This window comes from Bubalus bubalis, chromosome 3 (genome assembly GCF_019923935.1).
Source record: "Bubalus bubalis isolate 160015118507 breed Murrah chromosome 3, NDDB_SH_1, whole genome shotgun sequence".
Classification (NCBI taxonomy): Eukaryota; Metazoa; Chordata; class Mammalia; order Artiodactyla; family Bovidae; genus Bubalus; species Bubalus bubalis.
Genome location: NC_059159.1, coordinates 117,581,235 through 117,604,150, shown reverse-complemented (window position 1 = coordinate 117,604,150; position 22,916 = coordinate 117,581,235). Strand labels below are relative to the sequence as shown.

At 40.5% G+C, this 22,916-nt stretch overlaps 1 protein-coding gene across 16 annotated transcripts in view; it reads right to left on the bottom strand.

Moving 5' to 3' along the window:
- TLE4 (TLE family member 4, transcriptional corepressor) overlaps positions 1–22,916 on the bottom strand; it is a 155,256-nt gene that overhangs the window by 130,745 nt on the left and 1,595 nt on the right. For 12 of the 16 annotated variants that reach the window (XM_025281638.3, XM_025281641.3, XM_025281642.3 and 9 more), the window contains exons 2-4: positions 22,634–22,731; positions 21,495–21,558; positions 20,241–20,285 (exon numbers count right to left, since the gene is read on the bottom strand). In XM_025281638.3, the coding sequence (XP_025137423.1) occupies positions 20,241–20,285; positions 21,495–21,558; positions 22,634–22,731 (207 nt within the window). Of the gene's footprint in view, positions 1–15,938; positions 16,725–20,240; positions 20,286–21,494; positions 21,559–22,633; positions 22,732–22,916 lie in introns of those variants that run through there. The other 4 variants (XM_025281646.3, XM_025281647.3, XM_044939980.2 and 1 more) reach the window with 2 other exon arrangements.

The window sequence follows — 22,916 nt, the reverse complement described above, 5'->3', positions numbered from 1 at the left end:
TGTACCATTAAAATTGCTTCCATCTGTTGAACTGCTCCAGAGATGCTTGTCTAAACTTAAATGAGAAGTTACACAGAGACACCACACTGCCTATCAATCTTGACATCCTAAGGGGAGACTCTCATTCAAGCAGCACATGGACTCCCAAGCACTGCCAAAACTATACCATGGAAATAAAAATTAACAGACTGGAAAAAAAATTCTGGAGGCTTTGGTTCCTTGCCACTCAAAAAGTGGTTGTTGGACCAACAGAATGGGCATCACGGGAGCATTAGAAAAGGAGAATATAAGGCACCACTTTAGACCCACAGAAACAATCTCATTTTACCATGATTCCCAGTGATTAGTAGGCATATTACAGTGTGGAAGCACTCAGGTTCACTGGCTCTCAAACCTGCCGCAAATCAGAAACATCCCTGGAGCATTTAGAAAAATACTGATGCCCAGGTCGCAGGTTAGGGAGCCTGAGAATCAGCACCTTATAAAACATACTGATCCAGTCCTATTCCCTTGTTTTATGGAAATGGATGAGAAACTAAGACTCAGAAAAGTTAGATGATTTGTCAAGATCACAGGAAGTTACTGGCTGAATTAACAGTAGATCCTAAAAAAATCTTTAGGACTGTGCTGCCCATTTTTTAAAAAAAGTCAAAGAAACCTCACAGTTACCAATAAATCAAGTGAATTTTAAATATCTAAGGTTTCATTTCTCTTCGCTTTCTACCGTAAGAAATTATCTGCATATCTGAGGTTATTGATATTTCTCCCAGCAATCTTGATTCCAGCTTGTGCTTCATCCGGCTCAGCATTTTGCATGATGTACTCTTGCATATAAGTTAAATAAGCAAGTTAAATAAATAAACAATATACAGACTTGACGTACTTCTTTCCCAATTTGGAACCAGTCTGTTGTTACATGTCCAGTTCTAACTGTTGCTTTTGACCTGCATACAGACATCTCAGGAGACAGGTCAGGTGGTCTGGTATTCCCATCTCCTTAAGAATTTTCCACAGTTTGTTGTGATCCACACAGTCCAAGGCTTTGGCATAGTCAATAAAGCAGAAATAGATGTTTTTCTGGAAGTCTCTTGCTTTTTCAATGATCCAACAGATGTGGCAATTTGATCTCTGGTTCCTCTGCCTTTTCTAAATCCAGCTTGAACAACTGGAAGTTCACCATTCATGTACTGTTGAAGCCTGGCTTGGGGAATTTTGAGCATTACTTTGCTAGCTAGCGTGTAAGATGAGTGCAATTGTGCGGAAGTTTGAACATTCTTTGGCATTGCCTCTCTTTGGGATTGGAATGAAAACTGACCTTTTCCAGTCCTATGGCCACTGCTGAGTTTTCCAATTTTGCTGGCATATTGAGTGCAGCACATACACTAAAAAGCCTCTTGATGAAAGTGAAAGTGGAGAGTGAAAAAGTTGGCTTAAAACTCAACATTCAGAAAACGAAGATCATGGCATCCAGTCCCATCACTTCATGGGAAATAGATGGGGAAACAGTGGAAACAGTATCAGACTTTATTTTGGGGGGCTCCAAAATCACTGCAGATGGTGACTGTAGCCATGAAATTAAAAGACGCTTGCTCCTTGGAAGAAAAGCTATGACCAATCTATACAGCATATTAAAAAGCACAGACATTACTTTACCAACAAAGATCCATCTAATCAAAGCTATGGTTTTTCTAGTAGTCATGTATGGATGTGAGAGTTGGACTATAAAGAAAGCTGAGCACCAAAGAATTGATGCTTTTGAACTGTGATGCTGAGAAGACTCTTGAGAATCCCTTGGACTGCAAGGAGATCAAACCAGTCCATCCTAAAGGAAATAAGCCCTGAATATTCATTGGAAGGACTGAAGCTGAAACTCCAATACTCTGGCCACCTGATGTGAAGAACTGACTCATCAGAAAAGACTCTGAGGCTGGGAAAGATTGAAGGCAGGAGAAGGGGATGACAGAGGATGAGATGGTTGCATGGCATCACCGATGCAATGGACATGAATTTGAGTAGGCTCCGGCAGTTGATGATGGACAGGGAGGCCTGGCGTGCTGCAGTCCACGAGGTCACAAAGAGTCAGACATGACTGAGCGACTGAACTGAAGGTTTTATGCTGGTATATGCTTTTCAATACTTCTGTACTTTTAAATGAAATAAAAGCATGCTTATGTTTATTTTATGTATAACCCCTTGAACCTCGTCCAGTATTTTTCGACAGCAGGGGTGGGTGGTAGGGGGAACATAATTCTCCATCAGTCACAGGGCAATCAGTGGAGACACAGTGAATACTGAGTCTTAGGCTTATTGCCTAGGTCAGAGTGATAGGACCATGAATGATTCTTTTTCTTTCTAAAATCTCTGTATTATTTTTTTTTTTTTAACAAAAACAAGAACCAAAAAGAAAAAAGCAGCCCCAAACCACCTATTAAAGATCCAATTTAACTCTGATAGAAAAGTTCAAAACCAAGGACAATCGCTGTGTTCTGATAAAAGTTCCCAAAAGTACAGAAGTGATACTTGGCATACCTAAGACAAGAAACTTTTGCTGAGGTTGATGATTATGTCATTACATTTAAAACGCCCATAAATTAGCACTAGATACATGGGGGTGTGGTGAGAGGTGTGGGTGGAGTGAAGGAAATTAAAAGCTGCGGTCAGACTTAAAAAAAAATACCCCATAAAGCAACGTATGTTTCTGACAGTTGAAACAGACTGCATGACAGACAGCAAAACCACATTTCCGCATGTTTTTTTTTTTTTTTTTGGAATGGATCTGTGGCTTTATGCCACCAAGCAATATTTTGGTTTACCAAAATGTACTCTATGGCCTTTTAATTTCATATTTACTTAACTTTCCTTACTATCACTGCTGTTCTCACTTTAAGACAAGTGTCCTAAAAGGGGGAGAAGGCTTTAAAATACAGAATACGCTTCAAATTAGGAAAAAAGGAAAATTAACCACATACATGTAATTTATATCAACTAAAGCACTCATTGTAATCTGGGCATTTAGCTCATACGTAATGAACAATGGAATAATTATTTCTCTGGAAATACAGTCGTTTCTCAAGGCAATTACAGAGACTCGGCTTGTTTACATAAAATTTCTCAACACACAAAGGATAAAGAATCATTGACCTATCCATAGATGTTGGCTGAATGATAGAAAAATGTAAAAGCAACAGAAGAAAAGAATGACTGAAGCAAAGAGTTTCCATAGCTGATGAATAATTTAAAGGATTCTGTACCTATTTTTAATGTTAAAAAAAAGCCAAACTTAAAAAGGATAAAAGCCAAAATCAGATAATTTGCAAACTCCCACTATTGTATCTATATAAAGGTAATGGCAGTAATCAAGCAAAATGATGAAGAGACTGTCTCTCATACATTGACACAAAGGTCTAACACCTTCCTTAAAATGATAAGTTCCAAAAACCACAGCCCACAAAGGCCTGCCTGGCAAAGTCCACTGTGGTCTGGGTATAGAATGAAGGCACAAACCCAAATCTAGCTGAAAACGAACTCTTGAGGTTTTTGGCAGGAGATGAAGGGAAGGTGCTAACACGGAGGCAGAAGTGAACCCACAAACTCCCTGTTCTCCTCCTCTGTTTCAATCCTGCACTGCTCCCTAGGCACCTCGTCCACTGGTATAACCAAGACCAAGTTTCCCCTCCAAGGTCTCTTCTCTCAAGGGTACCTTGATTCTGAGAGTTCACAGAGGTCAATGTCTCAGGTCTTTCTCTGCTCATTTCCACACTCTGCATTCAGGGTCACTTGGAGTCCTCCTTTCCAGGACATGTCATCTCTTCAGCCCAGCCTTTCTCCTTCATGTCCCTCTCCACTCTAATCATGTCAACCAACATTTATTGAACATTTGCTGTCCGGCCCCATGCAAGTTGCTGAGAATAAAGCAAATTAGCCAACAGACATGGTCCCTGCCCTACTGTTCTTCCTTACACTTTCCTTCAACAGCCCATGTAATAGAAGTAGCACTTCTGACTTTCTATAATGCTTCCCAGACCCACGTCCTCAACCATTTCCTGTATCAACCAACCAGGCTGAGAATGGTTGTAGCCACCGCTTGAACATGGACATCACTTTTCCTGCCTCTGTGCCTTCCACTTGGAATCCTCCTTTGAAATCCAAAGTGAAATCCACTTGAAATCCTTCCTTTCTTCCTGCCCAAAAGACCTCTTCCTCTGAGGTCCCACTAAAACGTCCCCACACCCTCTGTGACAGCATTCTTAATCACTTCCAAGCCAGGAGGACCTCCTCCTCTTCTGCCTATGTCACAAATGTGCCACCACCACACACTGCCATGTACTGTCCACACTGGTACAAATGCCATTAGAATATCAGAACCTCATGGAGGCAAGCTTTCAACCTCCCCTATCTCCCTAACCCTCAACGTGGCCTCCACAAAGTATGAGACCAGTTAGCATGTGTTGAATGAACAGTTACAAGCCACTATTACCTCTGCCTTCCATCTGGGGGTGTCCAGCACTACTGACTTAACTCTGCAACTCTATCAAACTCTATCAATGAGGGAAGAACAAACGATGTCACGACAATTTAGTTCTTTTTTTTCAGGTTTAAGTCTTTAGGTTAAAATCTTCTTAATCTTCATAAGGTCTGAAGTGAAGTGAAGTGAAAGTCACTCAGTTGTGTCCGATTCTTTGCGAGCCCATGGACTATACAGTCCATGGAATTCTCCAAGCCAGAATACTGGAGTGGGTAGCCTTTCCCTTCTCCGGGGGATCTTCCCAACCCAGGTATCGAACCCAGGTCTCCCGCACTGCGGGTGGATTCTTTACCAGCTGAGCCACCAGGGAAGCCCAAGAATATTGGAGTGGGTAGCCTATCCCTTCTCCAGCAGATCTTCTGGACCCAGGAATCAAACCGGGGTCTCCTGCATTGCAGGCAGATTCTTTACCAACTGTGCTATCAGGGAAACCCTTGTAAGGTCTAGTTCTAAATATTTCAGTTTGAGAAGCTAAAAATTTCTATTCAGAAAATTAATCTTTGTATGAGCTTCAAACAAACAAAAATGACAAATGTAAAAAAGAAAACTGTAAAACTAAAAAAGAAAAACTGGAAATTATAAATCTGGAAAGTTGGCATGAACACCATCTTAGAACAAATTCAACAAAGACCTCACCAAACTTTTTTTCTATATACATCCTGAACTGATGCAAAATATGCTATGAGTTCTTGCTTAGACAATAAGGCAATCCTATCAGCTCTGCTTAGATCTGGTTAAAGTAGGTCCTAACCATGGGTCTCCTTCCTGGGTCAGCCATATCAAGCATTTGTAAATGAGCTGCTATTTAAGAAGGCTTCTGCACAAAAATGTACTATGTCTGACCCAGGTTCTCCTAAATCTGAAACCTCAAAAATGTAAAAAACAAAAAAAAAAAAGTGTTTTTTTTTTTTAAAGGCTTACAAGGAAGAGCTGTCATCTCCACACTCCTGGAACCTACATACAGGAAAAATTTTAAGGACACTCTGGAATTTTGCAGGACACACTTTCTCTAAAATGTCCAAACCAAAAAAATTTAAAAGCCCAAACAAGCACTCTGGATTCCCCAACTTGGCCAAAAAACATTCACGCACGTAACTGTGAAATTGCCACTATGTTTTTTATTGGCCACTTTAGGTGAACTATAATATTTTTTGAGGTTAACCAAAACAGACATACTTAGAAGTAATAAAGCCATACTTCCAAACAGTTCTATGTTCTCCCCCAAATCAAAAGCCTTTAAAATAGTCATCTACATTCATAGCAAAGCACAACAGAATATGCAAGGGAAAAAAATAAGCCCAAATAAAACAAGTTCAATGAACAGTGGCCAAAACATTTAAAGATATAATAAACTCATATTCTAGATGCATAGGCTACTTAGAAAACTCCAGGTTCCATTCTGTCTACCACAATGTAATCAGGACTAGACAAAGTACAACACACTTTGATCTAACCAAGAAGCTAAGGGAAAGAGCAGAAGGACTATCTTACAGTAAGAGCTGCCCTAATTTCTCAGCTGGAGTAGATCAAGCCAAGGTGTTATAATGAATTCTCAGGTGGCCCAGTCTATCCTATGTTGGTAATAACCAAACAGGTACCTCCAGAAAATGGTTGAAACACGGACACTGTTCAGCATGAACAGAGGAAGGCTATCGAAAGACAATACTTTTGAAAAACTGTCACCTAGAAGGAACTACATTCGAAAAACAAGGATCATGGCATCCAGTCCTATCACCTCATGGCAGGCAGACAGGGGAAAAGTGCAAACAATGTCAGATTTCACTTTCTTGGGCTCCAAAATCAATGCGGATGGTGACTGCAGCCACAAAATTAAAAGACGCTTTCTCCTTGGAAGAAAAGCTAGACAACGGATTAAAAAAAGCAGAGACATCACTTTGTAGACGAAAGTCCATATAGTCAAAGCTATGGTTTTTCCAGTAGTCATGTATGAATGTGAGAGTTGGACTATAAAGAAAGCTGAGTGCCAAAGAATTGATGCTTTTGAACTGTGGTGTTGGAGAAGACTCTTGAGAGTCCCTTGGACTGCAAGGAGATCAAACCAATTAATCCTAAAGGAAATGAGCCCTGAACATTCACTGGCAGGACGGATGCTGAAGCTCCAATACTTCGGCCACCTGATGCAAAGAGCTGACTCATTTGAAAAGACCCTGATGCTGGGAAAGATTGAGGGCAAGAGGAGAAGGGGGCAACAGAGGATAAGATAGTTGGATGGCATCACCAATTCAATGCACATGAGTTTGAGCAAACTCAGGGAGATAGTGAAGGACAGGGAAGCCTGATGTGCTGCAGTCCATGGGGTCACAAAGAGTTGGACACAATTTAGTGACTGAACAACAACAGAAAGGAACTAAAAAGTGACTAATTTTGGGACCCTCAATGGGTAGCAAGACAAACTGGCCTCACTTAAAACAAGAAATTTCCAATGAAAATGATGATTACAGAAAACCCTGTAACATCCTCATTCTGAACTTGAAATAAGAACCCATTACCACCAACTCAACTCTGCTTATCATCATAAGAAAGGGAGACCACCACCTGGAAATACAAGTATGGTTTGACAGGTTCTCTCATCAAGATACAATTAGCTAGAGAAGTCAGACAAAGCTGCTTCTTGGCTTCTACCCATTTGATGCTAGTAGCACCTCCCAGCTCTGACAACCAGAAGTTATCTACAGATACTGCCAAATGTCCTTGGGAGAAAGGATCTGCTCTGTTTGATAGCACTGCTCTAGAGAAATAATTTCAAACTCCTTTTGGGTCCTGGTTTCCTCCCTGGATCAATGAGTGCTATGAACTCTTCTCCCACAGAAAAAGGCACACAGTCTTGCATATAAGTTCAAGGACTCTGTGGATACTTTAAAACCCAGTCAAGGACCCCCCCAATTCCAATTCTCATCTCAGGCAGGCACTCAATAATTTTTCAGTCCTCTGAACATTCCCACGTGGTTATAAAAGGTACTGTGCCTGTTTTAGAAATGTCATGGTCAGCAGCACAAAAATATAGGCCTGTGGTCATCAGGCCATAAGCCAGCAGTGCAATCTACAATAAAGATGAACCATCGGTTCAGTGACCCAGTGCACATTTTCACAAAAAAAGTATACTACTTTTCCCCAACCTGGAGTAACTAACCAATTCAGGGCAGTGTGCATGGCCCTGCAGCCCTGGCTGAAAAACTACCCTCAACTCATGTTTCCATTCAACTGTTACAATAGCATAAAGTCCTGAAGCAAATAAAGGAATTGTTTTGCAAATTAAAAACTGAATCTGAAGACCAAAGCTATTTCCACTTGGTTAAAAAAAAGAAGTGTTCCATCCACTTGTATGGTCAGTGAAGCAGAGCCAGAGCACGGGTTGGGCAGTGAGGCAGAAAAAGCCGCTTGAATTAAGGGGAAGACTGCTCCCCTCCACACCACTTCTCTACAAGGATTAGGGGGCAAAGAACTTGCTAATCTGGGAACACAAAAAGCTTTTTCTGATACAAATATATATACCCCAAAGTAGACCCACTATGATTTGTAACACTTTTAAGTTCACTGTGTGCAGAACACAGCCAGCTAGCTAGATACATTTAAAAGCCAAAAACAAAACAAGCTTACCATATTAAAAACAGTCCTTTAGGAGGGGGGTTCTGAGGCTGGGCTGACTCTTGTATCTTATACCCTGTCAAGTCCTGGGCAAATTTCTTAGCTTCTCTTTACCTTACTTTCCTCATAGTAACCAGATCCCTTCCTTAATTAAGGGTTATAATTTAAACAAATCAATGAGCTTCCCTTGTGGCTCTCAGTTGGTAAAGAATCCACCTGCAATGCAGGAGACCTGGGTTCAATCCCTGGGTTGGGAAGATCCCCTGGAGAAGGGAAAGGGTACCCACTCCAGTATTCTGGCCTGGAGAATTCCATGGACTGTACAGTCCATGGGGTCGCAACGAGTCAGACACAACTGAGCGACTTTCACTTCACTTAAATCAATACATCTGAAACATCTAGCGCACCTGTTGGTTTGCAGTAGGTGCTCAACTGTTACCTGGTATTATCATTAATATTTGTCAAAGGTACACATATGGACAGACTTCCTTAGTGGCTCATTGGTAAAGAATCCTCCTGCCAGTGCAGGAGACTCAGGTTCGATCCTGGGATCCCTGGGTTGGGAAGATCCCCTGGAAAAGGAAATGGCAACCCACTTCAGTATTTTTGCCTGGGAAATCTCATGGACAGCAGAGCCTGGCAGGCTATAGTCCATGGGGTTGCAAAAGAATTGGACATGACTCAGCAACTAAGGAACAACAATCCATATGGACAATCTGTACCTACACAGAGTCACTGATACTCTCTTAACCTAGAGAAAGACACATAAGATGTGGCCAAACCTATGGAATTAGCAACAAAGCACATGGTTCTAGGTTGTAAAATATTGGCAATAGTAGGATTTTTTTGGTTTCTGGTTTTTTTTTTTTTTTTTCTGTCTACAATAGCCTAAAACCGTTCAAAGGAAAAATCTTAAAAAAAATTTTTCATCACACATAAAATTGATTCAAAACCTTAACTGCACAGCATGCCACTACATGTCAAGCAATGAAATTATGAATAGACCTTTTGCTAACGCTGGTCATTTTAAAACCATATGAATTCAATCCTCAATTTAAAAAATGCCCCTCACCGGCTCAAGGGCCTGTGGCAGAGTCCTGCCTAAGAGCTCAGAAATAAAGCTCATGTACTAGTGGTTGACACTCCACTACAGGAAATGCAGTACAAATGAAGAATTAAACCATCCCTTCAATTGTTCCAGTCTTTCCTCTGTTATGTTCCAAAAACTGTTTTCAGGTGTCAGACACAGCAGGAACAAACCACCTTCTCTTTTGGAGCGCACACCTTAGTGATGGAACCTGATCTCTACTATGTCCTTCATTCACCAAAGGCCAAGATTATACATTTCCCCCTCGCACCCCCTTTCTTTTTTTTTTACCTACAGTTAACTTATAAGCCAAGTTGAAAACTCCAAACTCGAAGTAAAAGACAATGCAAGAAACCCAGTGACTTAAGCTCTCAAATTCACTGTAAGCCAGTTTACAGGCCTGCTTTACCCTGAGTATCATCAAGGTAAACCTTAGCTAAAGAAACTGACATCTACACTGGATTCTGGAAGCGTAACTAATCCCAGGAGCTAATTGCTGTTGTTGTTTAGTCACTAAGTTGTGTCTGACTCTTGTGACCCCAAGGATTTGTAGCTGGCCAGGCTCCTATATCCATGGAATTTCCCAGAGAAGAATACTGGAATGAATTGCCATTTCCTTCTCCAGGGAATCTTCCCAACCCAGGGATCAAACCCACATCTCCTGCAATGGCAGGTGGATTCTTTACTGCTGAGCCACCAGAGCTTATTACACAACAGGTAATAAACTACTACATATTCTCCTCTAGCACTTTAGGAGAAAATTATTGGACCACATTTCAATTCACATGATTTCAGAAGCTGTATGATTAAATTTTCCAATGCTTTTCCAACACTATATACGCCAAAGGAAAAGTATAAAAACAAATCACTTTAAAGCAGCACTAGAATTATATACATACAAAATATATTTAATTTTAGGGAATTCCCAAGTGGTCCAGCGGTGAGGACTTGGCCTTTCACTGCCAGGGCCCAGGTTTGATCTCCAGTCAGGGAACTATTAATATGTGTATCATGGCCAAAAAAAAAAAAACAGAAGAAACCATATGACATTAATATTACATGTTTTACAATAACTATTCTAGTTGTGCATCAACATTACTCTGGCCTGAATGATGGCCTTCAGGGAGCCAGTGAATTATGAACCATCCGCGAATTAACTGAGGGAGTTTGTCATTTAAAACTGGTGTCTTATTTTATTCATCCAAAAGATGGGGAAATGCTTTAGCAACAGTATTGGAATCTAAATAAAATCATGGATGAGAAAGTATCCTATAAAATATAAAATACAATAGGTTAATTTTGGAGTTTAAAAAAACAAAAACCTCTGAAAATAGGTGTTAAAAGGGACTTTCTGAGACTGAAAAGAAGTCTCTATTTCTGTCCATTGGGTCATAGAAAATAACCAGAAGAGTCATTTTAGACAAAAGAACTAAGAGATCTCAGTGTTTACTTACACTCTTATTTGAAGCTAAGAAAAGCAAAGTGCTGAGAAGTTAAGGTACTCAGCAACATCCCACAGCTGGGTACTGGCAAGGTCAGAACTGGAATCTGAAAGCCCTGATTCAGGAAAGTACTTTGGTGGACATAGGAGAGTATTCCAAACAGCATCTGAAATGTTTGGAGATTCAACAGAAATACCTACCACACCAGTGATCTGAAATTGAGTCAAATCGAGGATCTGTCTTACTGGTAGGCTGATTTCAAGAAGTTATTTAACTTCTATGCGCCTCAGCCTCCTCATATACAAAATGGAAATAACAATGATAATATAGAGCAGTAACCTCATAAGATTATTGTGAGAATAAGTAGAATATTACCTCTAAACAAGCTCTCTAAAATCACTTATTGTTATGATTAGGATTCTTATACTTTCAGTGACACAGTACCCTTTCCACCAATAAAAAACTAAGATATCTTCATTTCCTTGTCCCCTGAAAAGCAGCAGAAGCTTGCATTTTTACTGATTTGAAGTTAGCAAAGCATACCATACTATGGCTAAGATCAATATCTCCCCACACTCGCTCAAACCACCAAGTACACAGACCTATTAATAGTAAAAGAATTCTTCAGATACACTCTGACAAGTGATAGAGGGATGTTCAAACTGAATTTTAAATTCAGTTAGGGAAGATTCATGTTTCCATCTTTAAGAAGGCAAATCCCACATGCTAAAATACATGTATTCTACTTTAACTAGCCTAACTTGCTCCTAAAAAGCAAACCAAACTCAGGTGCTTTTTACTTCATCTTTCCTGTCATTTTTCCACAAATTTAGTAAGTAGGCACCACAGGCCTTACTAGGCTTGGAAGCTCAACGTTTGTTATCCTACAACCTCCATTCACCCTTAAAAATACCGTACACATTCTTGGCCCCCTCGATCTGAATGCAGGGACTCCCTCATTTACCAAATATTTCACGCACACCTACTGTGTGGCAGGCACAGTTCTCAGCACTAGGGACATACCAGAGGCCATCAACACCCCTGTTCTCACAGAGCCTTAATTTCAAGTGGGAGCAAGGAGGCTGGCGAGAAACAAGTTTATACCTAGTGTTTGCACAGTATACTTAAGGAATGCGAACACCGGCAGTTTCAGTAAGCGCTGTGCTCACAGTGGAGCTCTAGGCTTCATATTTTAACTTGCGCTCCCAAGTCTCCATTTTGGCAGGGCCGGGACTCTGGAAACAGCAGAGAGGAGAGGGAGGCTCTGTGCTCACACACACACAGGGATCAGGTCTCTGGCAACACTCTAACACTTCGTGGAGGGCCAGGAGCATCCCCATCTTCTAATGCTGCATACAGCCAAGATCACCCCAGAAACAAGTGCACTGTTTGGTGTTTGGGAACAGTGCGGTCAGCGCAGGAGCCCTGAGAGGAAAGTCAAGAAACCTACTGTTTCCCTTTCGGCCAGCAGCACCTTGGACGCCCGCTGACCCGCATGAACCCTGGACTACCAGCCCGCGTGCTGATCCTCCTGTACTGTGACACCAGGCTAGTCCCTTAAGCCCTTAAGCCCCGGTGTCATCTGTTCAAGGAGGCCAGTGGAATGACACTGCTTGGCAAACTGTCGGGGACTCCACTGAAAACTAAATACAGGGATCCAAGCTTGCTACTTGCTTTACAGGAACATCAGTAAGATTAAGGAGAACATATAAAACGCCTTAAGCGCTCTGTAAAGAAAGGTGTTACAGGGAACTAGTGCTCGTAATTTCTACAATTATTCTTCTTTCAGTTATATTTCCTTGCATTTTCAGATTCTTTATCCAAAATAACCCACAGACTTTCAGAAGCAGAATATGTATTTCGAAAATAAGAACACGATCCCAATTAGAATAACAATTAAGTGAAGCTTGCTAGGAAATCAGAAAGTCAATATCCACCTTCCTTGGCTCCACCTCTCCTGCCTAAGCTGCGGGGTGAGTATGGGGTGAGTATGGGGGCCGAGATACAGCAGGCCGGAGAGGTTGTAGGTGGAGCCCAGGAGGGCTGCCAGCATTTCTCTCCATCTATCACAGCAGCTCCCTCCACAGCACAACTTGTGAAGTATTTGTGGGCAAAATCTTCAAAAATGATGACAAAGTGACCCACGCACCAGATGGCAGAGGACCTGGGCGGCATCTGGGAATGTTTTTCTTCTGCTTTTTTGACAATCCAGCTAAGAAAACCCACACTTTCCTTTGTCCCCCTGGATGGAGTACAGTTACACACAGCAACTCTGAGGAAAGCTGGGCTCGGTGGTAGAGAAACTGTCAAAGCCTGACATAAACACTAGGTCAAGTCCAATGAAAACAAAGAGGGCATATAGATTTGCGTTGATGATTGCCAGCCAAATCCCTCTTTACAGACAGAAAGCAACTACCACTGACAGTTGTTACTAAGGCCACATCAAAATGACTCTAATTTTTGCTTCTAACTAAAACTCCTCAGGCCCTTCCCTCTTAGGAGTAAACAGTCATGAACTCTCTTCTCAGTGAACTTACTCTGAACAAGTCAAGTCCTCAGTCTCGCGAACTGTCATCTCAGTGTAAATATTCATCGTTCGCACCTACACGCACTGCCTCCCACTTCTCTCCAACAGCCCGGCCCACAGAACTGATGGTAAATGAGCCACGAGACCACTGGATCTGCCACCACGGCTAAAGTACTAGAGGTTTTTAAGAGGAGGTGTGGGGAGGGAAAAAGGGAAAACATCTAAATTTCACATCCCTTTCACTGGCTCTGGAGCCATCAAGTGATTACTATTGTCCTGAAGCCATAAACCAGTCTATCCAGTCAAGTCATATAAAAACATTCTCACTAAAAACAAACACAAATTGCTTCTAACCACACATTTGAAACATTTAATTCATAATCGCCTTTAACTAGTCTATGGTGCAAAACAAAAAGTTAAAAAAAAAAAAAGTACAATTCTAGGAAAGACAAAATGAAGAAAGCAAGAACCAAGGGCCAGCGCCTGCACTATCCCGGCCTCACTGACGCTGGAACAGCACCTAAAAAGATGCATCTTATCCCTCAGTTCACTAATCCAACCCGGCTCAAACTAGTATCATTTAGAATACAAGGAATTTTGTCCAGCAAATAAAACAAATGGAACAAAAACAAGCACTATCCAGTAGGGACTAAGGGACATTGAGAAAGGAAATATCCCTTCGTTTGAATGCTGCAAAGACAGTCTTTTAACAGCATACACAAAACATTTGCCTTCATTTAAAATTTTGAGTTGTGAGCGATTTCCTGCATCTAAGAACCTCTTTTTGAACTACAAAGAGGCCACAAAACATCACATTTTCCCCTCCCAGCTTCCCCCTTCAAAAACCCACAAGATGGTGATTAACAAACAGCCCGTTGTCTTCAGGCATAGTTTTAGAGGCCACAAGGAAAAGATAAAAGTTAAATGGAAAAGCAAGTTGGTAAACAAATGAGAAATAGGTTACCCAGGGAGGAAGCAAATTCATCTTGATAAATAAGCAGCTCTCTTCGCCCCCATGCGTGGGAGACTCCAGGTGAAAGCGACCCTAGCCCTCTCACCCACTGAAAGCAGTCTGGATGGAGAAAGAGTTCAGGCCAAGCCTCTGGCCCCAACTCCAGGCAGAGATGCAGAGAATGCCCCCACACTCCAGGAGTCTGGGTATAAGCCCAAAGTGCAGTGGCTCAAGGGCAAACCCAAGGACTAGCCCAGCCTTCCAGGAGTTCTCCGTTCCAGAAATGAGCTGGGGCCTGGTCTCCAAACAAAGGCAGACCCATCCCCCAACAAACACCCTTCCAGGTAAATTCATCTCAAATCCAGAATCCACTACCTAATAACTGTATCACCTTGTGCAGATATGATCCTGTTTAATCATTCTTTGATGGGTCATAATCCCTTTCTTAGGATCTTTGTGAGAATTAAAGAATTCTGGCTATGTGCCCAGATCAGCCGTAAGCACAAGCCAGATACGTAATAAACATTCAGGTCTACTGAAAGGAAATTCCAATTCCATTCAACAATCACTGCTTCAGGTGAAAAATCTTCAGATATTCTATAAAACCTCAGAAAGAAAATTAAGAACCCAACATGCAAGAAGAGAAAAGGGGGAAATCCACACAATCCAGAAAATGCTAATTATGCACATACCTTGACTGGTTAAATTTCCTCCTCCAGACCTCCTTCTCTTGAAGGTCCAGTGACATGTAAAATAACAGCTCCTGTGCCCTGCCCAAGGCACTGACACTTGGTTTCAACTGTCCCAATACTAGATCCTCTAAATTTGGGGGAAAAATTTACTTAAAATCTACATATATCTACACTTACAAAATAAGACTGAAGCTAGCCCTCATCCCATGGCAACCCACTCCAGAGTTCTTGCCTGGAGAATCCCGGGGACGGCGGAGCCCGGTGGGCTGCCGTCTATGGGGTCACACAGAGTCGGACACGACTGAAGCGACTTAGCAGCCCTCATCCCAAAATGTCCGATCAGAGAGGAAGGGGAAAAATTATCACCAATGACTTCCCTTTAGTTAATGTTAATTACAGAATACTACTGAAGGATTAAGTAATTATAAATTAGAAAAGATGGCTTTAAACCTTTAATGAAAAACAAAAACACAAGTCCCCTCCCCTCCATGCTCTCCTAATTATATCTGGAGCTTTTCGCACAATTACCGAAATTTCACTTGTAATCTCTCTTTGAGAATTTCTGGTCCAGCAGTGTCCACCACTGTTTAGCCCCTCTAGATTATTATTTCCTAAGGTTTATACAGCAAAAGAAAGTTCTGGCAGCAAAATTTTCACTGGTTTATTAAGTTACTTTGCGCTAAAACATCCCACCTTCGATAATTCCCTTTCATTATTACACAAGAGTTCAGTCACATTCATTGCTGAAAAACTGTCACTGCATAAGAAGACAACAGCCATATTTTTTCCCACATTCTCAAACACCTACTCCTGCATCTACTCCTCCAATCCAAGCATACACAGTCTAAGACAAGACAAGGACAAGAAATTAGTAAAGCTTCACAAATAAAGTTTCCTTATGGGAAACCTGGCCTAAACAGAACTTTAAACAAAGTGCTTGCTTCCACTGCAAGCACTGTCCCCAGATAAATTTACTGCGCCCTAGAATCAAGTACACTCAAGGCTGGAATGCCAGGCCAGTCGTGTATTACTTCAACCTCAATAAATCTCTTTTTACTCTCCAAATCCTCGGCTGCTTTCTAAAATAGTTCACGAAAAAGCACCAACCTAATTAACAACAGCTTCCTCTGCAACTGTGGCCTTGATTTCACTTATTTACACATTAACTGCAGCCTCCTTTTGGCCAATCCAGTCTATTCTCTGTACCATGCCGAGCCTTTTATCTGCCCTGGACAGCATTTTCTCCAGCAGATGAAGTAGATGCCGATTGATTTGCTGTCGAGCATGGTAAATTAATAGCAACAAATTGCTGAGGGCCCGTCTCGCTGCTCCACCATGCTTCGGCAGTTTTGCTTTATTTGCTCCATGATGGGCAGCAGTCGGCCTCTTCAAGTCAATTTCTTCTTAACAACCTGCAATACTTTTCAATGGTGAAAATAGAGCTGTTCCTTGTAAGTCAGAAATCAATATCCTATTGCCCTTAGAAAATGCTAAACAAGCAGTATTGGCAATCCACTTGGTACTCGAGGGTATCAGATATAATGCAAATCCATACTGCTTCCCTTCTTGTAGTTATTACAATTTGCTAAAAGGTTCCTAATGTCATTTATCATCATTTACCATCGACCAGAGAGGCTATGATTATGATATCCTATCAGTTGGCAAGGCCCTTTCATTTCTATTCAATTAATATTTTAGCAGCACTCAAATGGTTGTGGCTCAAGTCTTGTAATAAAATTTACATGGCTTGTAGTGAAACAGGAGTTTGCTTGCTCTGATTGGAAAAAAATAATAACTATATATACACATATATGTGCAAACTAAACACGTATGGGTGCTCAGTTGCTCAGTTATGGCTGACTCTTTGTGAACCCCATGGACATAGCCCACCCAGCTTCTCTGTCCATGGAATTTTCCACGCAAGAATACTGGAGTGAGTCACCATTTCCTTCTCCAAAACATGTATATATTCATATATAAAGACAGAGACATGTACATATACATGTGCAGTACATTAGAATGCAAGTTCTAAGTGTTGCAGACTTCTAATATTTTCCGATTTCTAAAATTCAAATACTAAGCTAATTTTTTAAATGCAAATAGATTGGCAGGTTGCAGACTATTAACTATGAGAAAATCATAGATGTTCTCGAAATGTAGTATGTTCATCTCCATTTACAGTTCCTACAGGTCGAATTTACATATCCATTGTTCCTAATCTACATCCTATATTCACTTTTTAAAGTGGTAACTGCCTGCTGTCAGATTAAATCAGGGCCTCTTCTTTAATCACAGCATTACAGGTGAAGGATGGCAACATGCAGCATTTAGCAATGTTATCAACTGAACACACCACCCTGTTCTGCCCACAGTCACTGACCCATTTAGAAGCCACTCTGTATGTATAAGGAACAATCAGCATGGGGGGGGACAAAAAAAGTAACAACTAAACCACTGGCCAGTACCTGTCCCATTCAAAACAAAAAACAAAAAGACCCAACTGAAGGAAATCCTTAGGGAATGAAGGCCAATGTTCTTTCATTCTTAAAAATCCCATTATGAAGAAATCACAATAAAACATGTGCCATTTCCAACCATGTCCCACTTATCATCTTCATCTTCATGCTAGAACTTAAAGACAGTGGCAAAACATTAATTCACTTTACAGCCTAGAACACTCCATGCTAACTTTTTTGGGTTTTCTCCCAACTTCAGCTCTATTGATCCTACTAAAGATTACCAGAAATTAGATTCATATTTTATGCTCTAATTCCATGTCATGCCACTGAGTTCCCCTTTAAAAAAAAAAAAAATCAACTAATTCTACCAGACTAATGCTATTTACTCAGTTACCAAAATTTAAATTAATTATGTTCTCAAACATAATTGTTAAAAATTGGCAACATTATGCAGGCTTAATTAAGATTAAATCCAATTTACTAAATGTACTTTAATTGGTACTAATTACATTAGCTTTCATTTCAGAATGACAAATTCCCCATAGGTTTCACTTTACAGTCCTCTATCAGAATCAGCACAGGGTGACTGACGTGGAACATCATACAGAAAGGGGAGGGACCATAAATACTGGACCCCCCACCCTGCCTGTCACTGCTCTGCGCTTTTATCCTTTTATCAATTTGCTAAGTCACAGAGTCATGACTCCATCACAGACATCATTTTCTGTTCCAGTGAAAAATTTCTCTAAAAATAAATACTCTGTGGCTGGCAGCAGGCAAGAACAGGAGCATTAACCAAAAAACACACAAAGGTTTCAAATATCAGGGCCACCAATTACTAGGGTACTTCCAAGGACTCCAGGGACTCCTACTCTTGAACCCTTCAGAGACACAAATCTAATAAGTGAATAAGCCTAACCCGATCTTGAGAACTAGGCCCAATTATGCCGCAGGGCAACTTCCCTGCCTTATTGCTGCTTTCCATTACGAGGGTATCCAGTGAGTGCATCTGGAAGAGAGGCCAAGAGGAACCAAGGCTGTCTGCCTAGGAAAACAAATAAAGACAGATATGCCTCTGTGCTTAAGGGGGGAAAGAAAGAAAATATAATAAGTAGGTGGTTTGCAGGGCTGTCTGTATTTCATAATGTGATAAACTGCCCTCAGGATTCTTGATATGATTGAATTTAAAAGCAAGAGAAAAAAAGGGAAAATGTACTCCATTCTCAATTTTAAATGGGTGGCATTTGAGGCCAGCTGGACAAGAAGATGACAGAATTACAGAAGTATAAAATGTGTAAAATTAAGGGATCTTATAGAGCACCTCCTGCCCCCTAAAAGAAATACATATACCCAAATACAAGCTCTGTGCCTCTCAGAATCGTAAACAGTATAGAGAGATCTGGAAACTAAGTGGTAATAAGATACAGGAGGAGAAATAAAAGGATATTAATCACCTGGTCCAGTCTTTAAAAAGACAGTAATTAGTACTGGGTGGTGGATGAGGACCAAAAAAAAAAAAAGGGGGGGGGGGGGGGGGGGACGGACATGTACAAGATCCAGATCTAAAGTGACATCATGTATTGAGCACAATTAACAAACAGTATCTTTCATGTGAATTATTTATGTAAGGTAGAGCTAAGGGGCTTCAAGCTAACCCAAGCATAAGTTTGATGGATTTTGTTTAAGCAGGAGATATTTACATGACTTATCTGAAAAGACATGGCAAGGATGCCGAAATAATAAAGAATTTTAACATGCGACAAACTATACTATAATGCTAATACTGACATAACCAATAGCACATGAAGTTAAAAAAAAAAATATCTGAAATAACCAATGTGACGACGCTTTTTTTTTCCCAACTTTGTTTTCAAATGCTATCTGACTGCTTTTATTGTCTAACAGTCATCTTTTAAAGATGTGAGTATGTTTTAAATATGTAGTAATTAACCATATTGAAAAAGGAATCCATACATAGAAGAGCTTAACAGTATGTGATCATTTTACATTTTTTAATTTTAGAAGGTAATGAAATCCATGAATATAAAAGACAAAAAGCACTAAGTTTTCCCTCATCTTTTTCCAGCAGGTAAACACATACACACCTATTCCCAAATGGCTGATGAGACAGATCTGAAGCACTTTCACTAGGAGATCACTTAAAACAAATGCCTCTTATTATTATTATTGCCAAACAGTATTTATACATATATAATATTTTTCTTTCTAGGAAACTTAAGCCAAGCCATTTTATTCAGTCTCTTGCAAAAAAAGTCTGGTTCAGTCATACCTCTCAACACTTTCGGACTAATCATTTTTTTTCTTTCCTCTGTTTTTTTGGCTGAACTGTTAGATTTCAAGACCCAGTGTTGACCCTTATTACATCCTCCTATCAGGCTCATGTAGTCTGTGCAAATTTCGGAAGGAACAGTTACAGTTCCTGGTAAGACCCAACTAAGTTGCCTCTGGGGGCCAGTACAAGGAATTTACATCAGTTTCTTTTGTAGTGCCACAGATTTCATTTTGATCAGCTCACCCTCTATCCATTCTTTCATACCAACCCAAGGAAAGCTCCAGACAATTTACAATTTTACATTTTAATATTTTCCAAGAAAAGCTTTCATTAGGCAAGTCTGCAATGTTCAAAATAAATTAATTCTATCAAAAGAAAAACATTTTAAAATTTTAGCACCCTGCTTTTGAAAGTGTACAAAGTTTAATATGCATTCAGACACTTTAAATTACATTGTTAAATGATTAAAATGAAGGTAATATGCTAAACAGATGAGGAACCACACCTGAATAAAGAGCATTCTCTCCAGTACATGGACTTTTAAAATACAGGTGGCCACAAAAATGTGCAGCATCCAACTGCAAAACATACAACTTCCTTTCTAAAGTGCACAGTATTACTGTCATTTAAAACACTTATAAAGAAATAATAGCTTACCTGCTTGTGCATTTCTATATTCAACCCATAGGACATCTCATAATACTGTCAAAGAAGGAAAAGCAATTAATTTTGAGCCTTTCATCAAACAAGCTTCCTAGTTTGTTCAAAATGTCCCCAAGCAAACATAAAAGCCTCACTTAAACCAAAATATCCATCCTTCCAATGATGGTACATCAGGAAGAACACTCTATGAGTATCTTCAGCTTAATAAACTAAAAGCCACCTTAAGACACAGAATCTAAGAGAATAACTCACAAAAGTAAGAAAATCAAGCTCAGACATAGCATTCTTAACACCTCCACGGATCTTTATACATCACAAGAGGATGACTCACAAAGGTCTGATGAAAATGTGGTACTCTATGGACTCTAATTCCTAGGCACAGCGGGTAAGTTCATAACAAAAACAACACGCCTCATACAAATGCTGAGGCTTTGACATGAACTATTTGAAACGGTGATGCTATTTCAGAGTTTCTCATTTTAAGGACACTACTCATGTTCATACATTCATACAAAGGAAAAAGGCTTGATAGGAAATGAATGAGTTACTCTAGAGCCTTTATGAACAAGAGTAAAAATACACTTGGTAATACTTCTGAAAAAGCAGATCTGATTGTTTTAAACGTAGTATAACTGGCATTAAAGAAATTCTGGGAGAACGAATCGGTTATACAGGAGACTACAACAATCCACAGTGCAACAGTATGGAAACTGAAAACACACAAAACACACGCGAATACACACACATTAGGAATATACAATGTAAAGGAAGAACAGGGAAGAAAAATCTGAAAAGATGTCTAGTGTCTTTTCTTATTCACCATTGTTTAAAAGAAATAAAACACATTTAAAACTTTAACAGTTTACTGAAAAATTCTCTGGTTAAAAGCTGTTTGAAGCAAGAGCAATAAAACAACAAAGAAAACCACTAACACAAAAACATTTTGCCTATGAATCCCAACAAAATGTAAATGAGGTTTTTGTTTTTTTTCAATCTGTAAAAGCAAAGCACAGAAAATTATACCCTGTGCAACTAAACTTTTCGAAAATTCAAATCAAAGCTGGTTGTCAGAGGCAAGTTATAACATCCTCGAATTACAGGTTGCTAATGGTCGCATTCCCACAACTTCAACTGCACTGGCACAGCGACCATCCTCTAATCCTGCAGCCTCCAGCAATCTGAACGTATTTCTAGCTTTTGGTACCCCAAACTAATAGGTACTCTGAATCTGCGACACAGTTTTCTTACCATCACATAATGCCGCTGCATCTCTGTCTTCTCACTGGCGAGTTTCTCACATTCCAGCTTCAGGCTGTTCAAGAAATAAGGAAATCTAAGTACAACCCAGATCTTGACTTACATCCTTCAAATACACATTCCCTCCTCTAAATCATCACCTACAAAACACCATATCAACCATCTTAAGTACCACCCTCATTATGGAAAAACAGGCAGGAGAGAAAAGGGTGAGTGGAACCAGTCCCGGCTTGTCCTTTCAACAAGGATCAAATGTGGGGGGGTTTGCTTAAGAAAAAACCCTCTAGCCAATTAACTCCAGAATCTCATTCAGAAACGAATATTCACTAAATTCACTAAACACAACATGAATGAGGAAATAAACAACAATAATGCCTACATCTCCAAGCAATAGTAAGTCCCCTAAAAATGTCACAAGGGAGTTTTTTCCTTAATGTTCCACGAAAAGATTAATGAAAATACGAATCAAGCATGTCTTATGAATGATGTCTTATTTTTTCCCTCCAAAACACAGAGACAAGTTGAATACCACCACCCAGGGGCAAGGCGTGGATCAGGTTCAGTGGCTTGTTTTGGTTCTGTAATGTATGAAATAAGCAGTACAAGCCATTAAAAATCCAGCGAAAGAAAAATATTTCAAAGGCACTCTAAGATCTAATGATTGTCTCTTCAGACGAAAACATTTTTTCAGCATAAAAGTAATGAAATCGCCTACTTGGCGACTTCCTAAGGCTCTGGGCTCTCGGTTTCAGTGGAATGGCAGAAAGAAAGAAGGAATCAAGCCCGGAATAATAGGACCAAGAAAGTCAAAAGGCCCCAGAATGTTCCCAACCATCCATTCGCCTGGCCCCAATAAATCAATATTGAAAGTTTGGCCTCAGCGTTTTCCAAGTGTCCCCAGTTTCGATTGTTCGGCCTTTTTTTTAATTTACGGGAAAAGGACGAAACGCTTAATTTCTTTACACCTGCCTAAGAAAAAGAGGCTTGACTTGCCCTTTCTGCCCACAAGGAAACATGGTAATACCTTTGTGGTGGCGGAAAAAAAAACGGGGGGGGGGGGGGGGGGGTGTATGTTGGGGGAAGACAAGAGCTAAGCAAACAGAAGGATCAGCTAAAGTCAATATCTTTACCTGTGGTACTGAGCCTGTAAAAACTGAAACTCTTCCTTAATCCGATCACAGGACTCGGAAATTGTAAATTTAAAGGGTTGAGCAGGCTGATGCGGTGCCTAAAGAACAACAATAAAATATTTAATTAGCCCACAGCAGAAGCGAGGCAGAGAGATGGAGAAAACACCACCCGGCACTGGCGGGAGGGTGGGGGGTGTCATCGCAGGCAAAGAACGAGGAAAACTCTCCTCCCGCCCCCTCCCCCGGCCGCACAGCCCGGCCGAGGCTGGCCCCGGGCCCCCGC